Below are 14,167 nucleotides of genomic sequence, written 5' to 3' on the forward strand. Positions count from 1 at the left end.
GGATCAGGGTCGCAAGACGTCATGGGAACTTGGAAGCTTTCAAAGTCGGCATAAAGGACGACGGGATGGTGGAGAAGAGCCTGGTGTTTCTGAAATTTCATCTTGGTTCCGGGTTCCGGCATGACATCTTCGGGTTCTGCATTCACGGAGCCAAAACACTTGTGCTGTTCTCTCATCTTCTTACCCCCGCGAAAAATTCTCAAACACCGATCGCAAATTTCCATCTTATCGCGATTCTTGGTGATCTGTCTTCCTACTAATCGTGAGAAATTCCGTATCAAACTGTAACGGCCATCTACAAGCAAGAGTCGAATTACATTATTCTGGCTTCTCGCAGGTCTTAACACACGAATGTTGTCGCAATCGTCAACCCCAAACACAGAAATATTGATATCTTTTCCTTTTTCCTCTCTATAGTTTTTTTCAAATTGATTGATCTTATTCAAGGGCACAGGATAGGAAATTCCTCTCATCATATTCTCGTATCTTCCCTCGTATCCTCTGTAATTGGACAGACGTTGGGGGTCATTATTATTTGCTGGGTGTAATGCAGCGATGACAGACCATAAGAAACTCTTCTGATCATTACTTTGTATGTTCAATACTGCATTTTGCTTTTTTTTGTTTTTTTGTTTTTTTTTTGAGCGCTGCGTAATGGTTTGAAATTGCAGACTCGAAGTTCTAACATGTGGCTGCGACCGCAAAGAGTCCACCCACTTCCTCTACCTTCAAACTCTTCTTGTTTTTGTGTCAAGTGCTCAAATAGCCGTGTCACTATCTCGTCAAGATCCTCGTTATTGTCATCGTGTAAGCTCTCACACCCTACGTAAAAGCTGAAAGTGCTTGACTCGGACGAGACAACTTTCTCATACAGCAGAGTCAAGACGAGATGAATTTTAATTGCAACATTGACGAGGCAATCACGTAATTTATCGACTACCAGAGATTTCACATTGTTGAGGAAGATGCTCGAGTCACACTTTTCATCGCTTCCAGATTTATAAGTCATGATGCGTGCACTTTTATTCAAAGCACCCTCCTCATGCCCATCAGTGCGAGATTTCTTTGCCGGCGGGGCTACGACATCATGATCTGGTAGACGACATTTTTTCAAATGCCTAGCAATATTAGGTTTAGAAATCAACTTTCCACAGTTGCAACATGCCGCTTTCTCGCCAAGACCGGAGGGACCTGGTTGCGGTTCCATTTTTTTCCTTCTGTTATTTATATATATACACAGAGAAATTTTTTGGGGGGGTTGTGGTGATGGTAGTGGAAAGCGCACTGAAACAGAAGGAAAAAAAGTTAAAAAATGCTAGATATTTTTTCCTTCCACATATATATTAGACGCAAACAGTATGTATGTATGTATGTATGTATGTATGTATGTATGTATGTGTGTGTGCACTGTTGTAGGAGGTTAAAAAATATGGGACATGTAAGTGTGTGTCAATTTTTTATGGCTCCTCTGAATATGTGTGTGTCAGACGCAAAACAAAAATATTAATATATCATGAAAATAAAAACTTACCTTTCAACAGAGATGGAGAGAAACTTCAAAATAAAAACTTGTAGCTCACTAAAACTTCCACGATGATATATATGTATACTGCCAGACAAACAATTAAGAATACTGAACTCCCACGATTGACGTTCACCCTTCAAGAGAGATAGAAAAACTTCAAAATAAAACTTGTAGCTCACTAAAACTTCCACGATGATATATATGTATACTGCCAGATAAACAAATTAAAAAATACTGAACTGCCACGATTGACGTTCACTATGATAATGATGTACAAAGAAGAAACTACTACGTTATATAGGAACTCCTCTTTTTTTTCTCCTTCTCTCCTCCCTACTCCACGCGACTCTCTTTGGTGAAAACACAATGAGGGCTATGGTCAATATCCTAGCAAATAAAACCCTTGTTAACTAATTCATTCATGCCATATTTTTTTCAACAAAAGATTTTTGTGATGTGCACAATATTCTGTAGGGACAAATAACAATAAACGGGGCGTTGACAGTTCCACCCATGCATGTATTGTCGATTATTTCCCCTCGGCCTCTATTCCACGCCCCGTCAGGGTGTGGTGTGTGAAACAAACGATTCCCAGCACAAAACTCAAAAAGCGGAAGATGCTGCTGTGTTTGCTTCCGCCGCATCCGCTTCTGATTCTATTGTTATCGGGGATGTAATAGATTTTTTATTCAGAACCGTGGGAAAGCTGAAAAAAAATAGAATCTCTTCGGGCGAAAAAGGATGTAAGGTGAATGGGTTCGGGGAGGGGTTGCTGTGGATAGTTTGGTCCGTGATGAAAATGTTACATTGAGCGATGAAACACAATTTCTCCACAGGGACAGGAAAAATTCTACCGAGCGTCGCTATCCACGCGAACATTAGAAATTGCCTGAATAGCTTGGGGGCTTGGCATAGGATTATCGATTTTCGTTTTAGAGAATAATCTATGTAAGATTCTAGCATCGAGAATAAACAACATTGATTAAATTTTTGACAACATTCGCAGTACAAATCTAAACTCGTGATGATTTCGCCGTTAGAACCTTTTTTGGGTTGGGCACCACGCACCCTGGCGGGTTAGGGGCCAGGTATTCTAAAAAACAGCAATTATTATTTTGTTTGTTTGTTTGTTTGCGTCACAATACATACGCGCGCGTGTGTGTGTGTGTGTGTGTGTGTGTGGGTACATCGTTCCCTCCCCCGAGAGAGAGGTTTACGAAGGTCACGATATATATAAACATTTGGGTCCCGGACTTGGAAAATTACGATAAGATGCACTCATCTTTCAAAAGATTAGAGAATGAGAGAATAAGAGGATGAGAAGATGAGAGGAGAGGTTTACGAAGATCACGATATATATAAACATTTGGCCCCGTTGATTCCAGCACTCCAACTTCATCTCTAATGTTGACGACAATATTCTAAAAATAGAGAGAATGAGAGAATGAGAGATTGAGAGAATAAGAGGATAAGAGAAGAGGTTTACGTAGGTCACAATATATAAACATTTGGTCCCAAACTTGGAAAATTACGATAAAGTGCACTCATCTTTCAAAAAATAAGAGAATGAGAGAATGAGAGGAGAGGTTTACGTAGGTCACGATATATAAACATTTGGTCCCAGACTTGGAAAATTACGATAAGGTGCACTCATCTTTCAAAAAATAAGAAAATAAGAGAATAAAAAAATGAGAGAATAAAAAAAAGATGAGAGGATTAACAGGAGAATAAAAAGAGAATGAGAGAACAATAAGAAAGATGAGAAAGATGAGGAGGATGAGAGAATGAGAGCTCATCTTTCACTCATCACTGCCTTTTTGCCCCCGTGAAACATCGTCAGCGCACTAAATGAGGCGCGGAACAGGAAGAGAAAGTGAGTTTTTCAACTTTTTGTAGTCGTTTGGTCAAGAAATCAAAGTTGCGGTGGGAGTCACAATTTTTATCTACTCTCACCCCCACCCTAATTTAACTGAAAAAGACAATCCTGAACAGAAAACCAAATACCCAAATTTTACAAAACCCATACCAATGAAACCAGAAATACCGCAGATGCCACACATACCCAGAACTACAAACTCCCCCTCCCCCCCGTGGATCCCAAGGGCATATATCAAAATTTTGAATTAACCCTAAGGCTTAGTCGGCTGGAGGAGGAGAATTTAACAACTGCACTCCGCTTGCTTGTGAGACTGAAAACGGATGGTGGAAGGAGCATTGCTTTTCCACACCCGGAGATTGTTGATAAGATGATGTTGCGATGCAACAACATTCCAGTAGATGGGGACCAGCTGTATGATCTTCTGAAAATGGCTTTTGAGAGAAGGGACCTGGAGCTGAACTTAGAAGAAATATATAGGGATTTTGCCAGGAGCCATGGCAGAATAGTGCAAAACACGGCAAACCCATGGCCCTCATGGACCCAGGTAGTACGCCATTGAGCATGGAGGAAAACGATCTAACGGTTTTACAAATAAACCTAAATGGTGCAGAACTGGCGACGGAGGAAATATTTGCATACGGAAGAGAAAAGAAAGTAGATATTATCTTGTTCCAGGAGCCCTATCTACTAAATGGAAAAATGGTCCATGCCCCAATTGGAGCAAATGTAATATACCATCAGGACCCCAACACCAAGTCGGCAATAGTTTTATTAAATAAAGAAATAACCGCAATGAAAATTACAAACTTGTCAGACACTCATATAATATGCACGGAAATTAATTACCAGAAACTTTAATTTATAATAATTAACTGCTATTGTCAATATAGCCATAACATTGAAACGTTCATAACAAAACTTAGAAATATTTACCGCACATACCCGCACGAAAAAATACTTACAGTAATGGATAGTAACGCTTCCTCTCCCATGTGGTTTGGAAAAGAATTAAATAAAAATGGGGAGAAGATTTTGAATCTAATAGCGGAACATAACTTAATAGTTGAAAACATGGAAGGTAACCCGCCTACATATAGGGGACGGGCCAACGCTAGCAGTAATATAGATTTAACCTTAACAAATAACAAAATGACAAGTTTAATTCAAAATTGGATGGTCCACGGTATGACCACCACCAGTGACCATAACGTGATCACCTTCAGCATTAGATTACAAACTACACAGACGGAAGCTATCCAACAAACCTTTCAATATAATTGAAAAAAATAGACAATGACATCTTCCTAGAAAACATCAACATAACAGAAGATCCCGGACCGGGGAAAACCACTAATGAATGGGCAGAAATCCTAAAAAATTACCTTCAGATAGCAATAGCGGCCTCTACATCCAGAAGAATAATTAACAATCGAAGTAAACCCTGGACTAAAAAATTATACAATCTAAAAGCCAACATGAGACATCTTAGGAAACAATACCAGAAGATAAATATATATAACAGAGAGGAATACCTACAAGCCTACCGTATAGCAAAAGAAAAATATGCTGCGGAATTAAAAGACTTCAAATATAAAAACTGGTGTACATTTGTGAATAAAAACTTAGAACGTGATAAGTGGGGACTACCCTACAAGATCATGACAAACAAAATAAAACATAAAGAAAGTATCACCACGATACGAAAACCTCATGGTACCTACACTAAAAACATGAGAGAGACGGGGAAAATACTACTTGATGGGTTGCTCCCGGATGACGAGATGAACACAGACACGGAGAAGCATAAGGAGACCAGAGAAAATAGCAAACAATGCCTGAATAACACTCCCATCATGCCTTTCTAGCCTGGGGAAATGTTGAGAGAGTTAACAACAATGAAGAATGGTAAGGCACCGGGCCCAGATGGGATCCCAGTAGAAATCATTAAATTATCAATACCTAAAACAATCAGCTATATAACGGCCTTATTTAACCTATGCCTGGTCCGAAGGGAGTTTCCCACATGGAAAGAGGGAAAGATCATAGCGATCAAAAAAGAACATAAAAATGATGAGACAAGTATCAAATCCTATAGACCAATCTGCCTAATAAACACAATGGGGAAGCTTTTTGAAAAACTGTTAAATAAAAGATTACAGGAATTTCTCACCATGTGCGGCAACACCGGGAATCAATATGGCTTTACAAAGGGCAAATCAACGGAGGACGCAATTAATGCTTTAAAAACAGAAATTGCCACCTCAGACAAGAAAATAGTAATAGCAATATTTGCTGACATAAGCGGTGCATTTGACAATCTATGGTGGCCAAATCTTTTCCAAACACTAAAAATCTTAAATTGCCCAGCAACTCTGTTCCGGATCCTCCAAGATTATTTCAGAAACCGCAAAGTATCTCTGAAAATTGGCGACGAAGTATTATCTAAAATAACAACTAAAGGTTGCCCACAGGGCTCGGTGCTGGGTCCACACTTGTGGAACATCAACCTGGAACCATGCCTCAGACACCTGGATATAATACAGGATATAACAAAAGTTGTAGCATACGCCGACGACCTTGTTCTTGTATGTGCAGATGATTCGCGGGCAAAAGTGGAACAAAAAGCTAACAATGCAATAGTGGCCCTAGGTAACTGGTGTAATGACGCCAAACTAAAATTATCGGCAGAAAAAAACAAAATATTTAATTGCTAAAGGAAACATCAGTGGCAGTAGAAATCCAACAATTAAACTAATGGGCAAAACAATACAACGAGCAACAAATTTCGAATATCTTGGCATAACGCTAGAGGAAGGCATGAGATATGGGAGGCACGTACGAAAAATAACAGCTAAAGCGGAACTGGCAATGAGCAAACTTGCTAGGGTGGCGTCGAAGCAGTTTGGCCTGGAGCCAAGAATCATAGAAACGTACATCAGGGCAATATATTACTCAATAGTAACATATGCGGCCTCTACCTGGGTCGAGGGCTTAACATATACAAAGAATGTAAGACTTCTGAGAGCATCACAGAGGAGAATCCTGCTAAGAGTGACAGGTGCTTTCGGTACGACATCAACGGAGGCACTCTTGGCTTTGACGGGACACCTGCCGATGGATTTGGAAACCAAATGGAGAGCGGGAAGGTACTTCTTCAAAAAGAAGAAAATCAAATAGTTAAATGCATTGGAAAATTCACACCAACAACACATGAGATGAAAGAAACACTATTAGATAATTGGCAAAATGAATGGACAAACGCAGAAAACGGAAGGACGTATAACATCATCCCAAACATTAGACAAAACAAACAGTTGAGGAAGTATTACACCCGGGGGCTCATCCATTTTCTCACGGGCCCTATGGAGAGTACCTTCACCGCATTGGCAGCGTACTAGAACCGGGGTCCTCTTCCTGTGGAGCTGGGGGGGATTCTCCTGAACACAAGGTCTTCTACTGCCCAGGAGCAACAGATAAAATCAAAACCTTGCGCAGGAAACTACCCACATTCAATATCAAAACTCTGCTGTGCGAACAACAAATAATGAATATGAAAACCCTGGCGGACGAGGTCTCTGAAGAAGAGAAAAGAAAATTCCATCACCAACAGCATCATAACAGACCCCCTCTGGAAAACCAACAGCATCAGGAGGCACCAACAAGGATTCTGAGAGGAAGAGTGGACTGGAGGAGCCCAACCCCTGAGCATAGAGAAGAAAACGAAGAACAAGAGGCACCACCAACAGCTTCAAGAAGGAGATACTTCGTGGTCTCGACTGGGAGACGGGAGGCCGCGGAAAGAAGAAGAATTCGTCCTATAAGGATGCCGGGGGAAAGGCATAAGGATTACTTGGCAAGAGTGGTGGCCGCCAGGGCAGAAAACAGTAAACAATGAAATATGAGCTGGTAGTCCAGCACTAATGACATCGGCACTCCGATGTCAACTAATTTTTATAAATCACTGCTCAATTAACTTTAAATTAACCTAAACTTTTTTATAAAAATAAACTCTTTCAAATTATATTTATAAATAACTTAAATAACCCTAAACTTTAAATAAAATTAAAGGAACCTAAATATTCTATTTACACAACCTTTTCAAATTATAATTGTATTAATACATATATGTAATGATTAGAGTGAATTCATTTTGATCTACACATAAATTAATTCTAATCAATCTCCCTTACTTTTATATAATCTAATCATTTGATAAAATCCTAAATGAGTACTTTATCCTATTTTATTTTATATTTTTAATTTTCTTTTTATCACAAATATAAGGTAACTACTGTGGTGAATGTATTGATAATGATAACTCAGTGAGTGGAATAAGTAGACAGGGACAAGAACACCTAGCCTCTGGGGTGAGCAACCTCCCAAATCAGACGAAATACCTAAAAAAGGAAAGGTCTTCAACCTATTGCGATCTGTCCCTGGCTGCTTGTCCTACGTCATGGCACATACAATCACAGATTCCGGAATTCCGGGATCCGGACTTCAAGTACTGGTTCAATCAACACAACTAACTATACAAATAACACAAACAAGTTAATAATGTAAAATTATGTATCAATCAATGGTCACTGAAAATATGTATTCATAAGTGTTTATATATATTGTTATCAAAGTATTTGATTTCTGTTTATTATTGTAAACCTATGTTCTATTATTATTTTGTATGTTTCTATTTGTAATTTTGTATTTGGGCAAATTAATAAAGGTAACGTGGAACAATAATGGGCGAACTGTAATACGAGCAACTGCCGTCCCAGTTTATTACAGAGGCACTGGATTGTGTGCGGGTGGAGGTTAGGACAGATTCGGGGGTTCCCCCATTATTGTCCCTACCTACTGTCTAGCGAAACCACAGCCAAGGGAGCCCTCGGGCAGCCTAATTATTAATATTTGACAGTTCCATGTTCATCAGCTCAATTCCACATGATAAATTCGGCAATGAACTTGATATATCACACTGAAAATCATCAGCATAAGATTTCTTATAGTTCTTGTTATATCGTTTACATACATTGAAAATAACAATGGGCCCAATACACTACCCTGAGAAGAACACCAGAGTTTAAAGATTTCCTGTCAGATTTTTCAGACGATGATGCAACGCATTGACTTCTAGCAGATAAGTACGATTTAACCCAATCAACTGTACCCACAGAAAAATTAAAGTAGTATTCAAGTTTACTAAAAAGTATATCATGATCCACAGACTGAAAGGCTTTACTAAAATCCAGTAGCACTAATATAGTTATTTGGCGGTTATCCATCGCTTCACGGATATCATCTGGGGTGTAAGGGGTACCTTCCACATAGTAGGTGCCCAAAAGTCAACCTCACTTCCATGTAGTGCACCCTGGACTAAAGACTAACGAGGCTCTGGCGACGCACTATGGCCAGTATAATTTTGTGTATGTTGCCCTGTTTTTTGTCCTTGTGTGTGCTGAGTGCCTGTTTACAGCCTCAGCTTTTAACAGAAGTCAGAACATTTTAAGATTTTTAGTTATGCAACGTTAAACTTGTTCTTTGTAATGATAAGGGACTGGACCCCGTATAATGTGACGGGAGCAAAATAGCCTAAGTGCTGACGCTCCCAAAATTTTAAATTCAAATTCAAAATTCAAACGGATATCATCTGTCACATTTACGAGGCCTGTACAAGTACTATGGTTAGGTCTAAAGCCTGATTGGAGAGGATTTAGCATATTTTTTATCACAAGATGTTCGTTTATTTGGCTATGGACAACATACTCTAGGGTTTTTGATAAGGCAGGCATAATACTAATTGGTCTATAATCCGAAGCATTAACCGGAGATGATATTTTAGGAAGTGCTCGCACATATGCTAATTTCCATAATGATGGGAAAATACCAGAGGTTAGCGAAGAGTTGATAATGTCAGTGACATATTCAAGTATGACTGGAATAATTTTTTTAACCATGGTAATAGAAATGTCATCGGTTCCTTGTGTGTTACTTTTTACTTTATTGATTGCAACTTCTACCTCATCCTTATGGACCACACACAGAGAGAATTTTGGACCAGAATGTGATACTGGCGAGGAATTTATATCTTCAATTGTATTTGTTTTAGTTGCATGGCAAAATATCGGTAATGTACAAAAGTGGTCGTTAAGTTGATTTTCTGAAATATCAAGATTCATGTGATCTGATTGTTTCCGGTTTACTCCGAACACATTCAACCTCTTCCACAATTCTTTGGGATTTAATAGTGAATTCTGTAGACTAAAAGCATATTTAACTTAGCCTTTCGAGCTTCTTGCGTACAGTGGTTACGCAACCTTCGATAGGCCTCAAATGCTAAATCGGTTGTTTCCGAGGATTTCTGTAGCACCTTTTTATGAAAAACTAAATATGCTGACCAAGGCAGTAATTTATTTTATTAAAAACATAAACTAAAGTAACGTTTCAACCTTCTAGCAAGGTCTTCTTTAGACTCTGTATCAGACTGAAGTTAAACAAAGAATGGAAGAAGATGTTGGAAAGAGTGGAAAGGACAAGAGAGAAAGAGGAGAGAAGAAGGAAGAAAAATGAAGGGAAAAGAGTGTGAGATTAAAAGTCCAACCACATTCTATATGGAAGTAATTCTGTTTAGCCTTTTAGGTTTTGATTGAATGATTGAGTTAAAATTTCTGGGTGCGTCGGCACTTAAGGCCATTTCGCACCCTTCTATGTATACGGGAAAATATCCCTTATCTGAAATTCGCTCTGTCAGATCCAAGAAATGTAATATAAGATTAGTTCTGCGCTCTCGTGCAAAATAAATACTCCTCCTATAAGAGGAAATTAGAGTGTAGAAATGTTCATGAATGTCGTCGCAGAGCAAGCTGTCCGTTTTCACACAATTGACGCATGCGCAGCATGCACCGCATACGTTCACGAGACGCCTCTGTTCCTAGCTAACCTTGGCGTAATATATTTTAATGCTCTCACTCACCTTTGAAAGTTATCGAAACAAAATCCTGGCCGTGGAATATCTGGAGCAAGATTGAACACCATGAGGGGTGATCTTCCACGTAGTACACTCAAATGTCAACCTCACTTCCACGTTAGTTCACCCTGGACTGAGACTAACGAGGCTCTGGCGACTGGCCCTATGGCCAGTATAATTTTGTTTGTATTGTGCTGTTCTTTTGTCCTTATGTGTGCTGAGTGTTCTTTGCAGCCTCAGCTTTTAACGAAAGTCAGAACATTTTAATATTTTATGATTTTAATTAAGCAACGTTAGAGTTTGTTATGTGTAATGATAAGGGGCTGGACCCCGTATAGTGTGACGGGTGCAAAATAGCCTTAGTGCTGACGCACCCAAAATTTTAAAATCAAATCAAATCAAATTGAACGCCATGATCCTCAGCTGCGTTCTTGATGGCCTGGTTCCTGCAATCATAACAATTAATGCATTTGTAATTGTGGCTAAACGACCTACAAGGCAGAGAGTTTAATCTTGTACCGCACCCGCCACTCGGTGCTCTGTCGTCTGCTGGAAGTCCTTGCCAGCCAGCACGTGAGCGCTTACACCCAATAACAGAAGCGTAGGAGACAGCACGTGCTTTATCTCTACCAGTCAGAGCTCGCTGTTCCCTTTGCGAGGGAAGTTCGAACACTTGGTCTCCACATTCACGGCTGCGGGGAGGGAGAAGGTAGCCCACACGTAGGGAGCAGGTATTTAAAATGGAAAGGTTTTGATTGGCTGATTTTTGTTGTATAGCGTCGTCTTTCTTCCAAGTTTGGTTAATCGCAAAGATGAGGATGAGCGATGATAAGGTGATATTGGTGAAGACATACATATAATTCGTATCCCCCAAAAGCAAAACATTATCGTATTGTGGAAGAAATTCAATGAAATCATCCTCAAAATTCTCAAAATTACAGTTGGGTGGTCGATATACTGTTGTTAACAAGATATTTTGTCGATTCATGCATGGCTCTAAAATTATATATTCAGTTTGTGCCATATATTGCGGAGGAGACATTGATAAGATCTTGACCTTCAGATCGTTACGAACATATATAATTATTCCCCCACCACGTTTTCCCACTATCATTTCTATATAAATTATAATTTGGTAAGTCAATCACATTATTCGCTATCGAGTTAACTAACCAAGTTTCACATAAACAAATCACATGTACATGTAACTTCAAAAAGTGTCATAGAATTCGTGAAAATTTTTCATGAGCGACTCACAGTTTAAGTATTCTACTTTCAATGATCTTGGGAAAGGTGCAAGTTTATCCACAATAAAAGCCCGGGGGATCTGAAATTCTATCCTCTCCGAGTCTACTGATGCAGATGAACCAAACGTGGAATTCACCAAAGGGGGAGGTTCATACACAGTTTCCATACTTACGTGTTTGTTTGTGGGAGTTGCCACTAGGCTTACATTCTTCCTCCCTTGTTGTCATTGCTACCAGGTCACTTGGGGGAGGGGTGGGATTTGGGAGGGGGTGGGGATTTCCAACTTGCTTCCGAGATTTAGCCATTGTCTTCATACTTCCATACAAGCTGCACGTACCTTCCGAAACTCATGGCCTGGGGGTTTTGGACGTCCACGTTCTATCAGATGCAGTTCTAGACGCTGTCGATTGTCCACTGTGTGAAGGGGCGGAGGAGTCCTGCTGTTCCTGCTGAGGTCGACGACTTCCTTCTTTCCTGGAGACGATTGGGGTCATTTGTTCAAGGTTGTTGCCGAATTTACTTGTGTGTTTCTGGAACTTGCTGGAAGTGGTTTTGATGAGACGTTGTTAGGGGATTTCAGTTCTTCCAAAGTATATGGTTTTTTATTTATGAGTAACTTGTTATATTGCAATTTTACATGTTGACTACGAGCCTTTGCTTCTATAAGGTACGGTTCGAGTTCGGAACGTACCATCCGCGTTCGTGCGTGAAGTCTTCTTGGGTATAGACTGGTGTATTCTTGGCTCTATAACTGTTCAATAAAATTTCGTCCCTCCTTTTATAAAATGCCAATTTTACAATTATTGGCCGGGTCCGTCCGTTTGCCCTGCCGAGACGATGCACTCTGTCAATGTCGAAATCATCAGTCTCGATTCCCATTTCCGTTGATAAAAACTCTCTTACCAAGTCTTCTGCTCTGGCCCATGTCTCCTCACGTTCCTCCCTTATGTTGTAGAAAACGAGGTCATTTCTTCTTGATTGACTTTCCAATCTATCTATAGGGTCCTCGTTCATTAGCACTTGTTGCTTAAGCCTGTCATTTTCTTGTCTCATGTCATTCAGTTCCTTTGTGAGTTTGGATATTTCACCCTTCAACATGGCCGTATCTTTCGTCACAGCTAAGTTTTTCATCCATGGAGTCAAGTTTTGCCATGACGTCCTCGATGGTGCAGGGGCCAGGATTCTTTTCCAAGCCACTCAACACTAATAACACCAGAGTAATCATGGCCACAAAAAGCAAACGCACTTCTTTAGTGGGGAGCTGCCCTTTCGCTTGCCCCGATTGGGGCCTCCACCTCCTGCTCCACGCGCCTATAGCCAGACGCCACTGCACAACACTGTTCCCCATTCCGTTACACTTCACTGCACTCAGGAGCTGCGCAAAAACATATCCGTTCAACTCAGAGGTTGAAGTATGACTACTTTCCACGTATAAGGAAGTACAACCCATCACCACCAGGTGGCAGCCGCAACAATATGAAGCTGCCAGATGGAGCTACCCTCTGACGGCGGACATGAGAACTTTGTTTATTAGAACGTAAGTTCCTTTTTATTGACTGTGTCGATGCGAAATTTTACATATATACCAGGTGTATAAGCTTAAATCTGCTGTTTTGTAGTCAGAAAAACACATGGTTTGTTCATAGAAAGCAACAAGAAATTTATTCAAAGTACTTGCCCTCACGAGCTACACATTTTGCCCACCTCTCGGGCAATTTGTGGATATCACGTCAAAAAATTCCTTCTCTTTCGAGACAAACCACTCATCAAGCCATTTTCAGACGACTGCATACGAATCGAAGTGCTGCTCAGCGAGGGTGTGGCCCATCGACGAAAACATATGGTAGTCGGCCCCCTCCATGTAGGACTGCCTTGACGGGGCGAGGGGGCTTAGTAGGGAGGTCAATTTCATCTCATCATTTCACCCATTCTTCATATCCATATCTCACGTTTTTCACCATTCCATCACGTCATTCATCTCCATATCTTTGACCTCCCTCTAAGAAACTAAGGTAGGGAGGTCATTTTCATCTCATCATTTCACTCATTCTTCACATCCATATCTCACGTTTTCACCATTTCATCACGTCATTCATCTCCATATCTTTGACCTCCCTATAACTAAGGGTCCTGCTAGAGGAGACAACCTCGATAAAAAACCCCTATCCCAAGGTGTGAGTTGCACGTGCCGATGGGACAGTGTTGGCTGCAGGGGTAGGTGCAGTCGCGAACGTGGCCTCGGGGATTTCGGTTTGGTCCTCGAGTAGCCTCCATTTTTGGGGGTAGGCCTTCCTCGGCATAGAGGGCATGTCGAGGCGACAATTTATGGACCCTCCACCATAAAATAATTTTGTATATGGGTACAAAAAACAACTCAAACGGGGGGAAACCCCCAAAAAGAGCGCGGCCTTCGAGCCCGCTCCAATTTGTGGAAAAGACAAGTAACGTGCCACGTTACCTTGTTATCAGTATTGTTGAGAAGACCGATAGTAACGATGTTTCTACAACACCAAAGAAACACGGAGCTGCTACATTGAAGGACTTGTCACCA

The 14,167-nt window shown here is 40.5% G+C and overlaps 1 protein-coding gene across 1 annotated transcript; it reads right to left on the minus strand.

Annotated features, from left to right (window-relative positions):
- Positions 1–12,276: 12,276 nt before the first annotated feature.
- LOC145982131 (uncharacterized) lies at positions 12,277–12,714 on the minus strand. The gene has a single exon (XM_083115697.1). It carries the CDS (start codon positions 12,712–12,714, stop codon positions 12,277–12,279), a length of 438 nt encoding a protein of 145 aa, XP_082971823.1.
- Positions 12,715–14,167: the final 1,453 nt, after the last annotated feature.

This window comes from Lepisma saccharinum, assembly GCF_977018435.1.
Source record: "Lepisma saccharinum chromosome 12 unlocalized genomic scaffold, izLepSacc3.1 SUPER_12_unloc_1, whole genome shotgun sequence".
Taxonomy (NCBI): domain Eukaryota; kingdom Metazoa; phylum Arthropoda; class Insecta; order Zygentoma; family Lepismatidae; genus Lepisma; species Lepisma saccharinum.